The following is a 13,752-nucleotide window of genomic DNA, read 5'->3' on the forward strand; positions in this document are numbered from 1 at the left end:
CTCGGGCGGAAATTTCCAGTCTTGCCTGAGTGAGGATGTAAAATCCTGCCCAGCGTCTTTACTCTGCCAACTTCAGTGGGACTGCCTTTGTCTGGTTCCTCTCTTATCAACTCGAATTGTTTACATTCTTCTTCTGGCACTGTTACCTTCTGAAATCCTCCAAGGACCTATTGTCCTCTTTTCGTCCATGTCTGTATGCTTTCTCTTGGCAACATCATTTGAAGACCTGGAAATGTACGCTGCCAGAACCCATTTCTATTCTCCTATTGCCTCTGTGCTATCATTCTGCTTGTCCAATATGAGTTCTTGGATGAGCTACCATATCCTTCAGTTAAAACCATCACAACCTTTCCAGCCACCAATGCTGTCCCTTCCCCATTGGTTCCATTATTTCCCTGGTTTGGATTGAAACAGACTATTCGCAATTTTGGCACTCTCTTTAACTCAGATTTTAATCCCATAACCTCCAAGCACAGCGCTGTTTGTAGTAATCTCTGTTATATTTCTTCTCTCATCTCCTACCTCCTGTGCTACTGAAACTTCAGTTATGCCTTTACCAACTCCAGACTTTCTAATGCTTTCCTGGTTGGTCTTCCAGCTTTCATGTTTTGTTTTCATTGAAAACAATGCGGCCCACATTTTCCATATAATCCCTGCAGTGCCGAAGGAGGCAATTCGGCCCATCGAATCTGCACCCACTCTCTTGTGAAGCACAAAAGCGGGGGTGGTGGGGCTGGGTAAGCTGCTGGGCCCCATCATCTGTCCCATCCCGGTAACCCCTTGCATTTACCATGGCTAATCCACCTAACCTACACATCTTTGGACTTTGGGAGGAAACCGGAGCATCTGGAGGAAACCCACATAGACACAGGAAGAATGTGCAAACTCCACACAGACTGTCACCCAAGGCCAGAATTGAACCCAGGTCCCTGGTACTGTAAGGCAGCAGTGCTAACCACTGTGCCACCGTGCCCCCTATCCCACTCATATGCATCATCCTATCCTTGCTGACCTTGATTGTCAGACCACCAGTGTCTCCATTTTAAAATTCTCCTCCCAACTTCACTATGGGAGGAAACCGGAGCACCTGGAGGAAAGCCACATAGACACAGGGTGAAGGTGCAAACTCCACATAGACAGTCACCCAAGGCCAAAATTGAACCCGGGTCCCTGGCCATTCAAATTGCCCCCAAGGAACACAGTTCCTCTGACTCTGGCCTTTTGTGCAACCCCCTCTCCCTTCACCATTGACAGCTGTGCCTTAGACCTCCTAAACTATACGCTCTGGAATTCCTTCCTAAACCCCTCTGCATCTTTGCCTTTCTGCCTTAAACCTGATACTCTGACCACCGAATGATGAACCTTTTTTTGGTTTGATGCCCATTTTTGCCTGATTGTGAAGCACTTCAGAATATTTCTGTTCATTAAAAATCTGGTGCAAATGCAAGTTAATTAGTTTACTGTTTTAAATAATATGGAAAGTTATTTGGCAAAACCCAATGCTGACTGATGAGCCCAGTTTCTACTGTTGGGGTGTTGGACCAGAATCCCAAATTATATTAGGAAGCCAGACTAGACCCCAACAAATTTTCTGTTTTGGCATAAATGTGAGACTAGGATGCTTCACTACAGGAACAACTCCACTGACAAATTAGGAATCTTTCATAGTAAAACAAACTTTATTTAATAACACAGTTTAAATATTACTCTAGCAAATGAAGTAGCTTAACTATTAACAGTTGAACAATATTTAAAAATGAAAGGAAACGACTTTCATTTCTAACTTATCACTGTTTCAGTCCAAATGAGCAACATTCCTCTTACAGACTTACAATGCCATTTTAAATACAATCAAATCCGTAAATATACTTGCTTTAATGAGTGTAGACTATCTTGAAGCTTTCAGAGAAATTGGGTTTCAGTAGCTTGCAAAAAACTTATGTCTTCAAGCAATTCCCAGCCAGAACTGAAAAGCTGTTTCTCTGCTCCTCCCATTAACCATCATCACATGACCCTGCATACCTAAACCCACCTTTAATCAAAACCCCATGGGAAATCTCCATCTATAAACAAAAATCCATTAGCTCTATCCTAAAGAAACACTACATGGCTAAGATGAGTGATTATCCTGCCCTCTCAGCATCAGAGCTATGTTTTCCAGACACCGTGGCTGCCAGCAGAAAAAAGCTGAATTTTAAATATTCTCCTTAAATAGAAAAAAATAGAGAGTGCACATTTATAATTATGCTAGCGTCATTGATGTCAAACTTTAAAGAAAAAATGATGCATTATATGTTCTTTTAGATAAACAGAATTGGATATTATTACAAGCCATGGTTCTTCAAACATGTGGAGAAGTACCTGCGACAGAGCCACAGTGCAGTGGAATATATCCCTCTGAGGCACTATTATCATCGTCACACTCGCAGTATCTTCTGGGAACTTCAGGTAACGTATGTAGAAATTGCTTCCAGACTTTTAACATCTTGTTGTTCCTGCTCTAACTGTAATTTGTAGGATTGCAGAGAAATGTATGCAGTGGCTCTATAACCAGCTTAACTTTCTCTGAAATTGATCTCTGGATTTACTGATCGAGAATACTAGAAGATCAAATTTAATTTGATGGTTTACTTCTGCATAGATTGCAGCTAAAATAAAGTTTATTTATTAGTCACAAATAAGGCTTGCATTAATACTGCAATGAAGTTACTGTGAAATACCCCTAGTCGCCACAGTCCGACACGTGTTTGGGTCAATGCACCTAACCAGCACATCTTTCCGAATGAGAGGGGAAACCGGAGCACCCGGAGGAAACCCATGCAGACACGGGGAGAATGTGCAAACTCCACACAGACAGCGAGCAAAGCCGGGAATCGAACCTGGGTCCCTGGTGCTGTGAAGCAGCAGTGCTAACCACTGTGCTACCGTGTCGCCCTAGTCGGGGATGTTTCAGTTCCCTTACCTTCACAAGTTCACCAGAAAAATAAACTCTCAGCAGTTAGCAAGATTTTGCATTTATGGTAGGGCCCTGGATCAAAATCCCAAATTATATTGGGAAGCCAGAGTAGACCCCAACAATTTTTCTATTTTGGCATAAATGTGAGGATAGGATGCTCCATCCCAGGGAGCAATTCTGCTGACAAATGAGGGAGCTTTTATAGTAAAACAAACTTTATTTAATAATAGTTTAAATATAACTCTTACCCGCTGAATAATATTTAAACATGAAAAGAAACGACTCTAATTTCTAACTTATCGCTGTTTCAGTTCCAAATAAGCAACATTCTTCTTACAGATTCCAAAAACACTTTAAATACAATTTTCAACCGTAAATGTACTTGCTATGATTAGTTTAAACAGCCCTGAAGCTTTCAGTGAGATTTTGTGGGGAGAGCAGCTTACAGGCCTCTGTCTTTAAACAAACCCCAGACGGAACTCAACTTTTCTTTTTTCTCTGCTACGTACCCAGCTCTACCCATTAACCACATCATCACATGGTCCTGTCATTCCTAAAGCCACCTTCCATTCCTTTAATCAAAATCCCCAAAGGCTCTTTTTTTTTTGTAAACAAAATTCCATTAGCTCTCTCCTAAGGAAACACCACGTGGCTACTCTCCCAGCATCTGAGCTGTGTTCCTTTCAGACAGGCCAACTGCCTGCAGCATAAAACTGAACTTAAACATTCCCCTTAAACTTGAAATATATATGTATATATATATATATAGCAGTCACCAACATCACACTTAAATGCAGCACAGTGGCATTGTGTTAGGTAAAATGGATTTAGCCCTTCCCTCCATGAGGGGCTCGACTATGTGTGTTGCAAAGCACGGTGCTTAGGTCTTGATCACTTTTCAAAGTGGGCCGCAAACTCTGGGATCCCCTCTCAGACGTTCAAAGGTAAGCATCTGTCTGACAAATTTCCCAGAAGTGCCCAGTTTCTCTGGGTAATTGCCCTGTGTGGTGAATGTCTGAAAATATCATTTAAATTGCAAAGTTCGATCGGTTCTAGCAGTGTTACATGAACAGTTACTCAGAAAAAATTAGAAGATTAACATCTATTTGACCTATTGTAAAGACCCCGACAGCCCCCCCAGGGAGATTACCCCACTTTCTCAACTAACCACCTTCCCGCAATGACACCCCCCACCATGGAATTTGTCCTACCCACCTGGGACTGTCATCCCCCACCCCCCCACCCCAACTCCCCCCACCACAACAAGCCCAACTGTCATATCTGAAACCCTTCCCCTGACCTGTGCCCCACCCCCACTTGACTAGAATCCCCATGTCTAACCGACCCCCCCCCCCCCACCACCGCCAGCCTCCAATCTCCTATCCATTTACCTTAGGCCTTCTCCCTCCCTGGTCTGTCAATTTTAATCAGACCTTTAAACTTACCTGCTGTACAACAGTTAGTGCAATATAGAAAAAAAGGGGTATCCTTCTTCAATCTGATGGAGCTGAACTTGGACACTGGACCTCGGAGACTGCTGCGCTGCCTGGATCTCACCCAGTCTGATTCGGAAGGTCGGGCGAGACAGGCACAGAAGAAATTTGACGAAGGTAAGTGGGCAGGGAGTGGAAATTCAATGCTGATTGCCACTTGGAGGAAGTTAGGGCCCAATGTTTCATGTAACATTCCTCTGTATTTTCTAAACCTAAATGTTGCAGTTTTGTTCATTATTTCATTGAGCCATAGAGGTCTACAGCGTGGACACAGACCTTCGGCCCAACTTCTCCATGCTGCCCATTTCATGGCCATAATTTTTAAACTTAAGTTTATGATCCCAGTGGCAAAGAGTTTAAATTCCAAATTTTGTGTTAAAAGTGTCAAGAGTCATTCTCAATATAAACAACCTTTTGCCAATTCTAATAGTTTAATTCTGTGTGAGATTTACTCATTGTTGTCCGAGCGAGGAATAGATTGTGGTCTGGTCAAAGGATTAATTTAACTTCTGGAAAAACAAAAACTACTGATTTATATCATTGCAACCCTTATGTTAACCATTATATCATTTAAATTTATGACATTCACACATGATTTAACCAAAGGCAAATTCCATGCGGTATTAATAATAGACCACTGAAAAATAATTGTCAGCCATGGGATTTTAATTGGAGGTTTTATTTTGTAAATCGCATTATACATTAGAGACTGTTATCAACCACCACTTGGAAAGGAAAGTGAAGCAAGACTATAAACAAAAGTGGATGAAACCTCAAACTGCTAGTTTCACAGGCATTACCTGGCTCTTCCATCATTTCTTTTCTTTTGGAATTAGGTTCTGATTACAACTGTTGCCATTCTTTTATTGAATTTAACCTTGGTGTGCATATAAGCTATTAAAGCCATTCTGCAAGTCAGTGTAACTACCGATCCAATATCCTTTATCCCAAACCCTTGGAGCTGATTGCATTTTGGATTTCAGATAGGAACATAGAAAATAAGAGCAGGTGTATGCCATTCAGTCTTCAAGCCTGCTCTGTCATTCACTGTGATCATGGCTGATCCTCTATCTCAACACCATACCCCCGCACTCGCTCCATACCCCTGGACACCTTTAGAGTCTAAACATCTATCTTTTTTCTCTTTAATATATTCAGTGACTTGGTGGTTTTCCGACACTGCATTTTAACTTGAGCTACGATTGTCTAAGCCGAGGTTAGCTATAGTCTAAGGTCATTAAAATGGCTACAAAAGTAAGATGCATCACTGAATAGGGGCAATAAGTTTCTTTTTGATATGTTCACCACAAAAATTGCACGCTAAATAGTTCAGACAAACAACGAGACTTTCCGCACTAAACGTTGATGAGGTTCAAAAAAAGTGATGGGTAGGGGGCGATTCTCCCAAAAAAATTCAAGTGTCGAATTCAAGTAAAAACTGGAGTAACTCCTCCTGGTTTTTTCAGCGGGAGTTTCGGAATGAATCTCTCATACTCTAGTGCACAGAGTGCACTAGCGTGATTCATGTGAAAAATCAGTGGGAGGGGCCTATTCCTGCTGGAGAGGCTGACAGCATAGCATTCAGCTGGTCACTGTGCATGTGGCGATCTGTCAGCTGAGATCGGTGCACGCGCAGTGACCCCGCACTGCCGGCCTCCCAATTGCTGGCCTGGTCAATTGCTAACCCCCATCGCTGGCACACAGGACCATGCCCCACCCCCCCGCCCCACCCCCCACACCGCTGGCCCCCCCTGAACGTGTTCGGGCCAGCCTCAACCTTCCCCGGCCCAGGGGTACTCCTCCTTATCCCCGACCCTCAAGGAGGGGTGGCCTCGATGGCCCCCCTTCACTCCAGTGGGGTCAGGCCGCTAGCTCCCCACAGGTGAGGAGTATTGTAAACCCCGCTGGAGTGAAACACTTCTGGCAGGCGGGGAGATTCTAGCAGGCCCGGAGACTTCAGTCCTGGGCCCGCTAATCAGCTGTAGATTAGATTTAAATAATTTATGCAGCTCTGCGCTGATTTCTGGCGTGGAGCTGACGGCGCTGGAAATCCGGCGCCTGGAGACTTGTGGAGGCCGTGGCACCCAGTGGGAAGCCCGTTAAACAGCCTCTGCTTGAGTCTCCTGACCCGCTGTGCTACAAAAACAGCACAGCGAGCTGGGAGAAACAACCCTGTGGTTTTGGATGAGTTTGGTTTTTGGATTTGCGGATAAAGGAAACTTGACCTGTACTAAATTCCCAGGTTTAAAATCTTCGTATTACTAGTCAGTATGTTAAACTAAACCCAATTCAACTTGTAACCGCTGAGGAGGCTGATCCTATTAGCCTTAAAATTCTGCATTCTGTTATTGTGGCAACATGATATTTGCATTGACAAAATCCATAGTTTTCTTAGTTTGCTGTGCATTCAAAGCTTACTTTTTAATGAAGAAAAATAAATTGCTGGAACTGGGCAATTCGGGTGTAGGTAACTTGATGGAACTTTGTTCCTTTGAACGAAGAGTTTACATCCAAAGTCTTAACCTGTCATCCCTTGTCCGATGCTAATATTCCTGCTATGTATTTTCAGTATTTTCCACTTTTCAGATTTCCAGCATTTGCTGTTTTCTTTTTTGCTTAGTTTATTGCACAAACTGTAAGGAGTAAGATTAATGTGAATGGCACTATATAAATTACAATGAGAACTTCTATGTCCTTGTGCTTATATACTGTTAAATGCCAAGGACCTTCCTGTGTGTAAAGCTTGATAAATGCAGTAGAGTTTCACATGCATTTGACCTGTTAAAGGTAAGGGAGAGATCTGTGTGCAACTCTAATTTATGGGACATTTACTAAAGACTCAAATCTTTGCCGCCAAATTCGATTGTAAATGGGCAAAAAACTCTTACAAAAGTGTGTACTTACATTTTTATCCCCTCCTACGTTTTAGGATATCATTCCATTTGGCAATAATCCACTCTTCCGATATATCTTCGGTTGGATGGTCCCTCCCAAGATTTCATTGCTGAAACTTACACAAGGAGAAACAATTCGTAAGCTATATGAGCAGCACCATGTGGTCCAGGACATGTTGGTACCAATGAAGAGTCTGGAGAAGCTGATTCTCTTCCTCCACAGTGAGATCAAGGTATGGGAGTTGTTGGGATGAGTTTGTGCTGCAGTTAAGTTAGACCGGGTAGCTGGTAGTGACCCTCCTGCTTCTGTTAAGCTGTCCGTTTCCTTTTTAATGAGGCAAAGATAATTGGAATCGATAGTAATTTATTTTCATTTGTTCATGGGAGATGACTGTCACTGGCAATCTGTCCATCCCTAATTGCCCTTGAGAAGGTGGCAGTGAGCACCCTTGTTGAATTTGATTTGATTTATTATTGTCACATGTATTAACATACAGTGAAAAGTATTGTTTCTTGCGCGCTATACAGACAAAACATACCGTTCATAGAGAAGGAAACGAGAGAGTGCAGAATGTAATGTTACAGTCATAGCTAGGGTGTAGAGAAAGATCAACTTAATGCAAGGTAAGTCCATTCAAAAATCTGACAGCAGCAGGGAAGAAGCTGTTCTTGAGTCGGTTGGTACGTGACCTCAGACTTTTCTATCATTTTCGAGATGGAAGAAGGTGGAAGAGAGAATGTCTGGGGTGCGTGGGGTCCTTAATGATGCTGGCTGCTTTGCCAAGGCAGTGGTAAGTGTAGACAGAGTCAGTGGATGGGAGACTGGTTTGCGTGATGGATTGGGCTACGTTCATGACCTTTTGTGGTTCCTTGCGGTCTTGGGCAGAGCAAGAGCCATACCAAGCTGTGATTGAACTGGGAAGAATGCTTTCTATGGTGCATCTGTAAAGGTTGATGAGAGTCGTAGCTAACATGCCAAATTTCCTGAGTCTTCTGAGAAAGTTGAGGCATTGGTGGGCTTTCTTAACTATGGGGGGGACCAGGACAGGTAATATGGACACCTAAAAACTTGAAGCTCTCCACCCTTTCTACTTCGTCCCCGTTGATGTAGATAGGGGCACGTTCTCCTTTACGCTTCCTGTAGTCGATGACAATCTCCTTCGTTTTGTTGACATTGAGGGAGAGATTATTGTTGCCGCACCAGTTCACCAGATTCTCTATCTCATTCCTGTACTCTGTCTCATCATTGTTTGAGATCCAACCCACTATGGTGATGTCATCCGCAAACTTGAAAATCGAATTGGAGGGGCATTTGGCCACGCAGTCAAAGGTGTATAAGGAATATAGTACTGCTGCACTGCATGTAATGTAGGTACCCAGTGTATTTAGGAAGGGAGTTGCTGGTTTTAGACTGAACAATAGTGAAGGAATGGTGATTATAGAACATAGAACAGTACAGCACAGAACAGGCCCTTCGGCCCACGATGTTGTGCCGAGCTTTATCTGAAACCAGGATCAAGCTATCCCACTCCCTATCATCCTGGTGTGCTCCATGTGCCTATCCAATAACCGCTTAAATGTTCCTAAAGTGTCTGACTCCACTATCACTGCAGGCAGTCCATTCCACACCCCAACCACTCTCTGCGTAAAGAACCTACCTCTGATATCCTTCCTATATCTCCCACCACGAACCCTATAGTTATGCCCCCTTGTAATAGCTCCATCCACCCGAGGAAATAGTCTTTGAACGTTCACTCTATCTATCCCCTTCATCATTTTATAAACCTCTATTAAGTCTCCCCTCAGCCTCCTCCGCTCCAGTGAGAACAGCCCTAGCTCCCTCAACCTTTCCTCATAAGACCTACCCTCCAAACCAGGCAGCATCCTGGTAAATCTCCTCTGCACTCTTTCCAGCGCTTCCACATCCTTCTTATAGTGAGGTGACCAGAACTGCACACAATATTCCAAATGTGGTCTCACCAAGGTCCTGTACAGTTGCAGCATAACCCCACGGCTCTTAAACTCCAACCTCCTGTTAATAAAAGCTAACACACTATAGGCCTTCTTCACAGCTCTATCCACTTGAGTGGCAACCTTTAGAGATCTGTGGATATGGACCCGAAGATCTCTCCGTTCCTCCATAGTCTTCTCCTTGATTAAAACTCCTCTGTTTCAATGTTTGTTTATGGAAAGTAACTTGCGCTTGTTGTTGTCGCTTTACTTTTGCACTAGTACCAGTTGGTATGAGTAAATCAAATTTGGTTCTCGGTTTCCTTCTTAAGGTGGAGTTTAATAGTTTCAAGTCAGGTAATCCACACCTTCTGGCAGAAGAGGTTGCCGGTTTGGAAGTTGTTGTTAAAGAAGCCTTGGGGAGTTGCTGCATTGTATCTGGTCGATAATACACAGTGCTGTCACTATGCACTGATGGACAGAGCGAATGTTGAAGTGATGAATGGATGTCATTCAAGTGGGCTGCTTTGTCCTGGATGGTGTCAAGCTTCTCATGTGCTGTTGGAGCTGCACTCATCCAGACAAGTAGAGAATATTCCGTCACACTCCTGACTTGTACCTTGTAGATGGTGAGCAAGCTTTGAGGGTTAGGAGGTGAGTTACTTGTCTCAGAATTCCCAGCTCTGACCTGCTCTTGTATTACAATGTTGGGTGCTAACTTGACCATTGGGGAGGCTATTTTTATTTGATACTTTCTTTCAAAACTTATTTTGTACTTTATATTTTCCTTTACCTGATTTCTGCAGGTTTACCCTCTTTGGTTATGTCCCTTCAACCTACCGAGCCTGCCAGGCATGGTTCATCCAAAGGGCGATGAGGCTGAACTCTATGCAGATGTTGGCGCTTATGGAGAGCCCAGAGCCAAGCAGTTTGAAGCCAAGGCATCAACACGACAACTGGAGCAGTTTTTGCGCAATTCACACAGGTGAGTCATGCCACAGCCTGGAGAAAAATAAACTTAGTGGATATTCACGTGTCTTCATCTGACAATCTCGCAACCAAATGGCATCTACTTTTACTAATGAGGTTTTGTATTCACTTTCTTGGTATCAATAAACTACACTCGGCTTTGTATTTTGAAACGATTCAAGTGAAAACCTGCTTTGTGCAGAAGTTATGAGTCTAGCAATTGGATCATGCTGTTCTCATTTTGCAGGCATAAAGTATGCATCTAAGACCATCTTTAACTATGTTGCCTTATTGGATTGAGCTCCTCCATTGCCTTCTAGGGCGTATGTACTAGAACTATTGAAGTGACTTAGTGGTAGGAGACAGAGGGTGGTGGTAGAAGGCTGCTTGTGTGACTGGAAGCAGGTGTCCAGTGACGTAACACAGGGATCAGTGCTATATCCCTTAGTGTTTGTGACATATAATAAAAATATAGATGCGATTATAGGGTTGATGATAAGTGAGTTTGCGGCTGGCACAAAGATTGGCAAGGTGGTTAATAGTGAGGAGAAAGGTCTTGGGTTGCAGGAAGATAGAAGCGGGATGGTCATATGGGCAGATCAGTGACAGATGCATTTAACCCTGAAAAGTGTACTTTGGAAGGAGTTAAGAAACAAGGGAGTAATCAATGAATGGCAGGACACAAGGAAGCTCAGAGGAACAGAGGGATCTTGGAACGGACATTAATTCAGGTTTGGTATGCCTGATTTTACATTTAGTATTGTGACAGTTTAGCTGCTGGAGTTACCTTGGCATTAGCTTACCAAGGTGACAGATCAAATAGAGATACTAGTTTCTGCACATACATCTGGTAAATCATGATTGGGAAATTCACTCAAGAATACTCATCTTTAAAACCATTTTAAAAGGTTAAATGTTGTATTTTTTTTCTGTCAGTTTTCAGATGTTGTACGCTGACTGCTATCTGACCCGAGAAGAATTCTGGGAGATGTTTGATGGGTCTCTGTACCACAAGTTGAGAGAGCAGCTGAACTCCAAAGATGCATTCCCTGAGGTTTATGACAAGATCTGCAAGGCGGCGCGACACTGAATATCCCAGAGGGAGCTGGGTGTAGCTTTTATTAGCCCATTTCTGTTTTCACCCGTAGGTTGCAATTCATATCACAAATGGTGGCTTCAGGATGTTTTTCTAACCCAAAGAATTTTGCTATTTTATTGTGAATGTACTTTTTGTGTGTATCGTTTTTCCCTTTCCATTCTTCACCATTTCTCTATCTCTTTTTTAAAACAGTGAATCAATTATGTTGAGGTTCAGTTCTGTAATGATCCTGTGACATGCCATCAAAATAACCAGGAGAATAATTTTCAATAAGCTGTTTAATGTGAAAACCATCACACGTCCTTCACTATGGGTCACTAATCATTAAATCCGATGAAGAATTTACTTACCTTCACTTCTTTCCCACTCTAATTCTGGTTTCTCTGGTAGATAAAACCAAATGTGAATAATACTGCTTTCCTCTTCCTGTCCTAATGATGGTAAGGGCAAATGTAGAAGTCTTAACTTTATAGACAGCTAGTAAAACAGCAGTGAATGCAATCATAGATTTTAATTTTGTGATCTATCGTGCGCTATTCTTACCAACTGAGCCATTCGTGAAACAGCTAAATCTCTCGTAATTTAACATATTTCTTGTAATTGTGTCTATTTTGTTCACCTCAGCAGAAAAATGTGTTTCTCGTTGCACATTTATGCAAAACTGGTAGATGACAACCTAACCTTATTGCTGAAGAAGAGACACGTTGGTGAATCTTTGAACCTTGCAAGCATCAGGATAGACACTAGAATGCCAAATTTCAAAGGGGGCAGCAATTTACACTGCATGAATAAAGGGGACTGACTGCTTGGCAAGTCAACTCTGGTTGTGTTGCCATGGAGAATACATCAGGGGACAGTTGTTTTGTTTAATTGTAGAAAGGCCTGGACGTGTCCCTTTTGCCTGCAGGGGACAGGTCTTTGTGTAACTTTGAGCAAGTATGATTGAGCCATTTTGCAAGCCCAACTAATAATCTTAGATTTATTGTTGGTGTAATTCTTAGCATACTCGGGACTGTTCAGCAAGTGCTGTCCAATTGTGGAATTGCATCTAACAGTAAATAGCCCCCGGAGTGTGCTAAGAATTGCACAAAGAAAGCTTACATTTGTTAGAAGCTACATATATTCATATGAAGGGACCTGTCCTCCGCAGAAAAAAGGGACATGTCCAGGCAGTGCACCTTCAAAAAAAATTAAACAAAAACTTGGAGGACAATAGTTTACTGCCACATTCTTCAAGGCAACACCTTGACCAATCAGCATCAATCTGTCAACCAGCGCCTTGTTTCATGCAGTATAAATCGTTGCTCCCTTTGAAATTTGACATTCATGCATACGTTCTGATGAATGCAAGACAAAAAAGTTCGACAACATGTCTCTTTTTTAAGCAATACACAAATTCTCACCTACCAAGCAATTAGTTGCTATTTAATTCAATTTGTTAAATGTTGGTTGTGGTTGAATTGCCATTTTTTTTTGGTACTGATGCACTTAGGTTTTCATTCCCTGCATCAAAGGAGTATAGCCTGGCCTGTTAGATTCTGCTCATAAAATTGACGTAATGTTGAGGATGGCCACTATCTGCGCGTAAGCCCTGTCAATCCCAGGGCCTGTGCCATTTTAAAATTATTTTTCCATTGTGTCAGGTATTAAAGCTCTTAAAATTTGGGGAAGTCTTCAGCTCTGACATAAGTTAATTAGTCAAGCGTTGTTAATTTATAGAACTTGTCTGTGTTTTTTGTGTTCTAGCAGACTCTAGTGTTGATACTGGGTAATGACCCTCTAGGAATAGACTGTCCTTTTATAAGACTAGTATACTATGACAATACTCTTGAGGTCATATATTAATATCAGTGAACAACCCTGTGCTCCTTCAAGTGCAACATAAGGCCATATTTCAACCCATCTAGCTTGGTGGGAACCGTGTGGGTAGAGAGACTAAGATCTGGGATTGGGGGCAGGTTGAATTGTGCGGTGCTTTTTCTGTGCTCCCAGTTTTCCTCACCTGGCTGAATGTGCTAACAAAAATGCTTCAGGTTCCATTGGAGTGGGAGCCTAATTTAAATAGCAATGTGGCGTCCTGAAGACTTTATTAAGTGACGTAATTTTAACTGTCTTGAGTGCAACCCATAGATTGTGGATAAAAGCAAATTACTGCAGATGCTGGAATCTGAAACCAAAAGAGAAAATGCTGGAAAATCTCAGCAGGTCTGGCAGCATCTGTAAGGAGAGAGAAGAGCTGACGTTTCGAGTACAGATGATCCTTTGTCAAAGCTTTGACAAAGAGTCATCTGTACTCCAAACGTCAGCTCTACTCTCTCCTTACAGATGCTGCCAGACCTGCTGAGATTTTCCAGCATTTTCTGTTTTGGTATAGATTGTGGAACCTGCCAA

At 42.5% G+C, this 13,752-nt stretch overlaps 1 protein-coding gene across 1 annotated transcript in view; it reads left to right on the forward strand.

Moving 5' to 3' along the window:
• dhcr24 (24-dehydrocholesterol reductase) overlaps nt 1–11,705 on the forward strand; it is a 37,539-nt gene extending 25,834 nt beyond the window's left edge. The window contains exons 6-9 of the mRNA XM_078218717.1: nt 2,305–2,448; nt 7,379–7,576; nt 10,100–10,278; nt 11,199–11,705. Of these exons, the coding sequence (XP_078074843.1) occupies nt 2,305–2,448; nt 7,379–7,576; nt 10,100–10,278; nt 11,199–11,352 (675 nt within the window). The 3' untranslated portion in view covers nt 11,353–11,705. The remainder of the gene's footprint in view (nt 1–2,304; nt 2,449–7,378; nt 7,577–10,099; nt 10,279–11,198) is intronic.
• Nucleotides 11,706–13,752: the final 2,047 nt, after the last annotated feature.

The sequence above is a fragment of the Mustelus asterias genome, chromosome 8 (assembly GCF_964213995.1).
Source record: "Mustelus asterias chromosome 8, sMusAst1.hap1.1, whole genome shotgun sequence".
NCBI classification, from domain to species: Eukaryota; Metazoa; Chordata; class Chondrichthyes; order Carcharhiniformes; family Triakidae; genus Mustelus; species Mustelus asterias.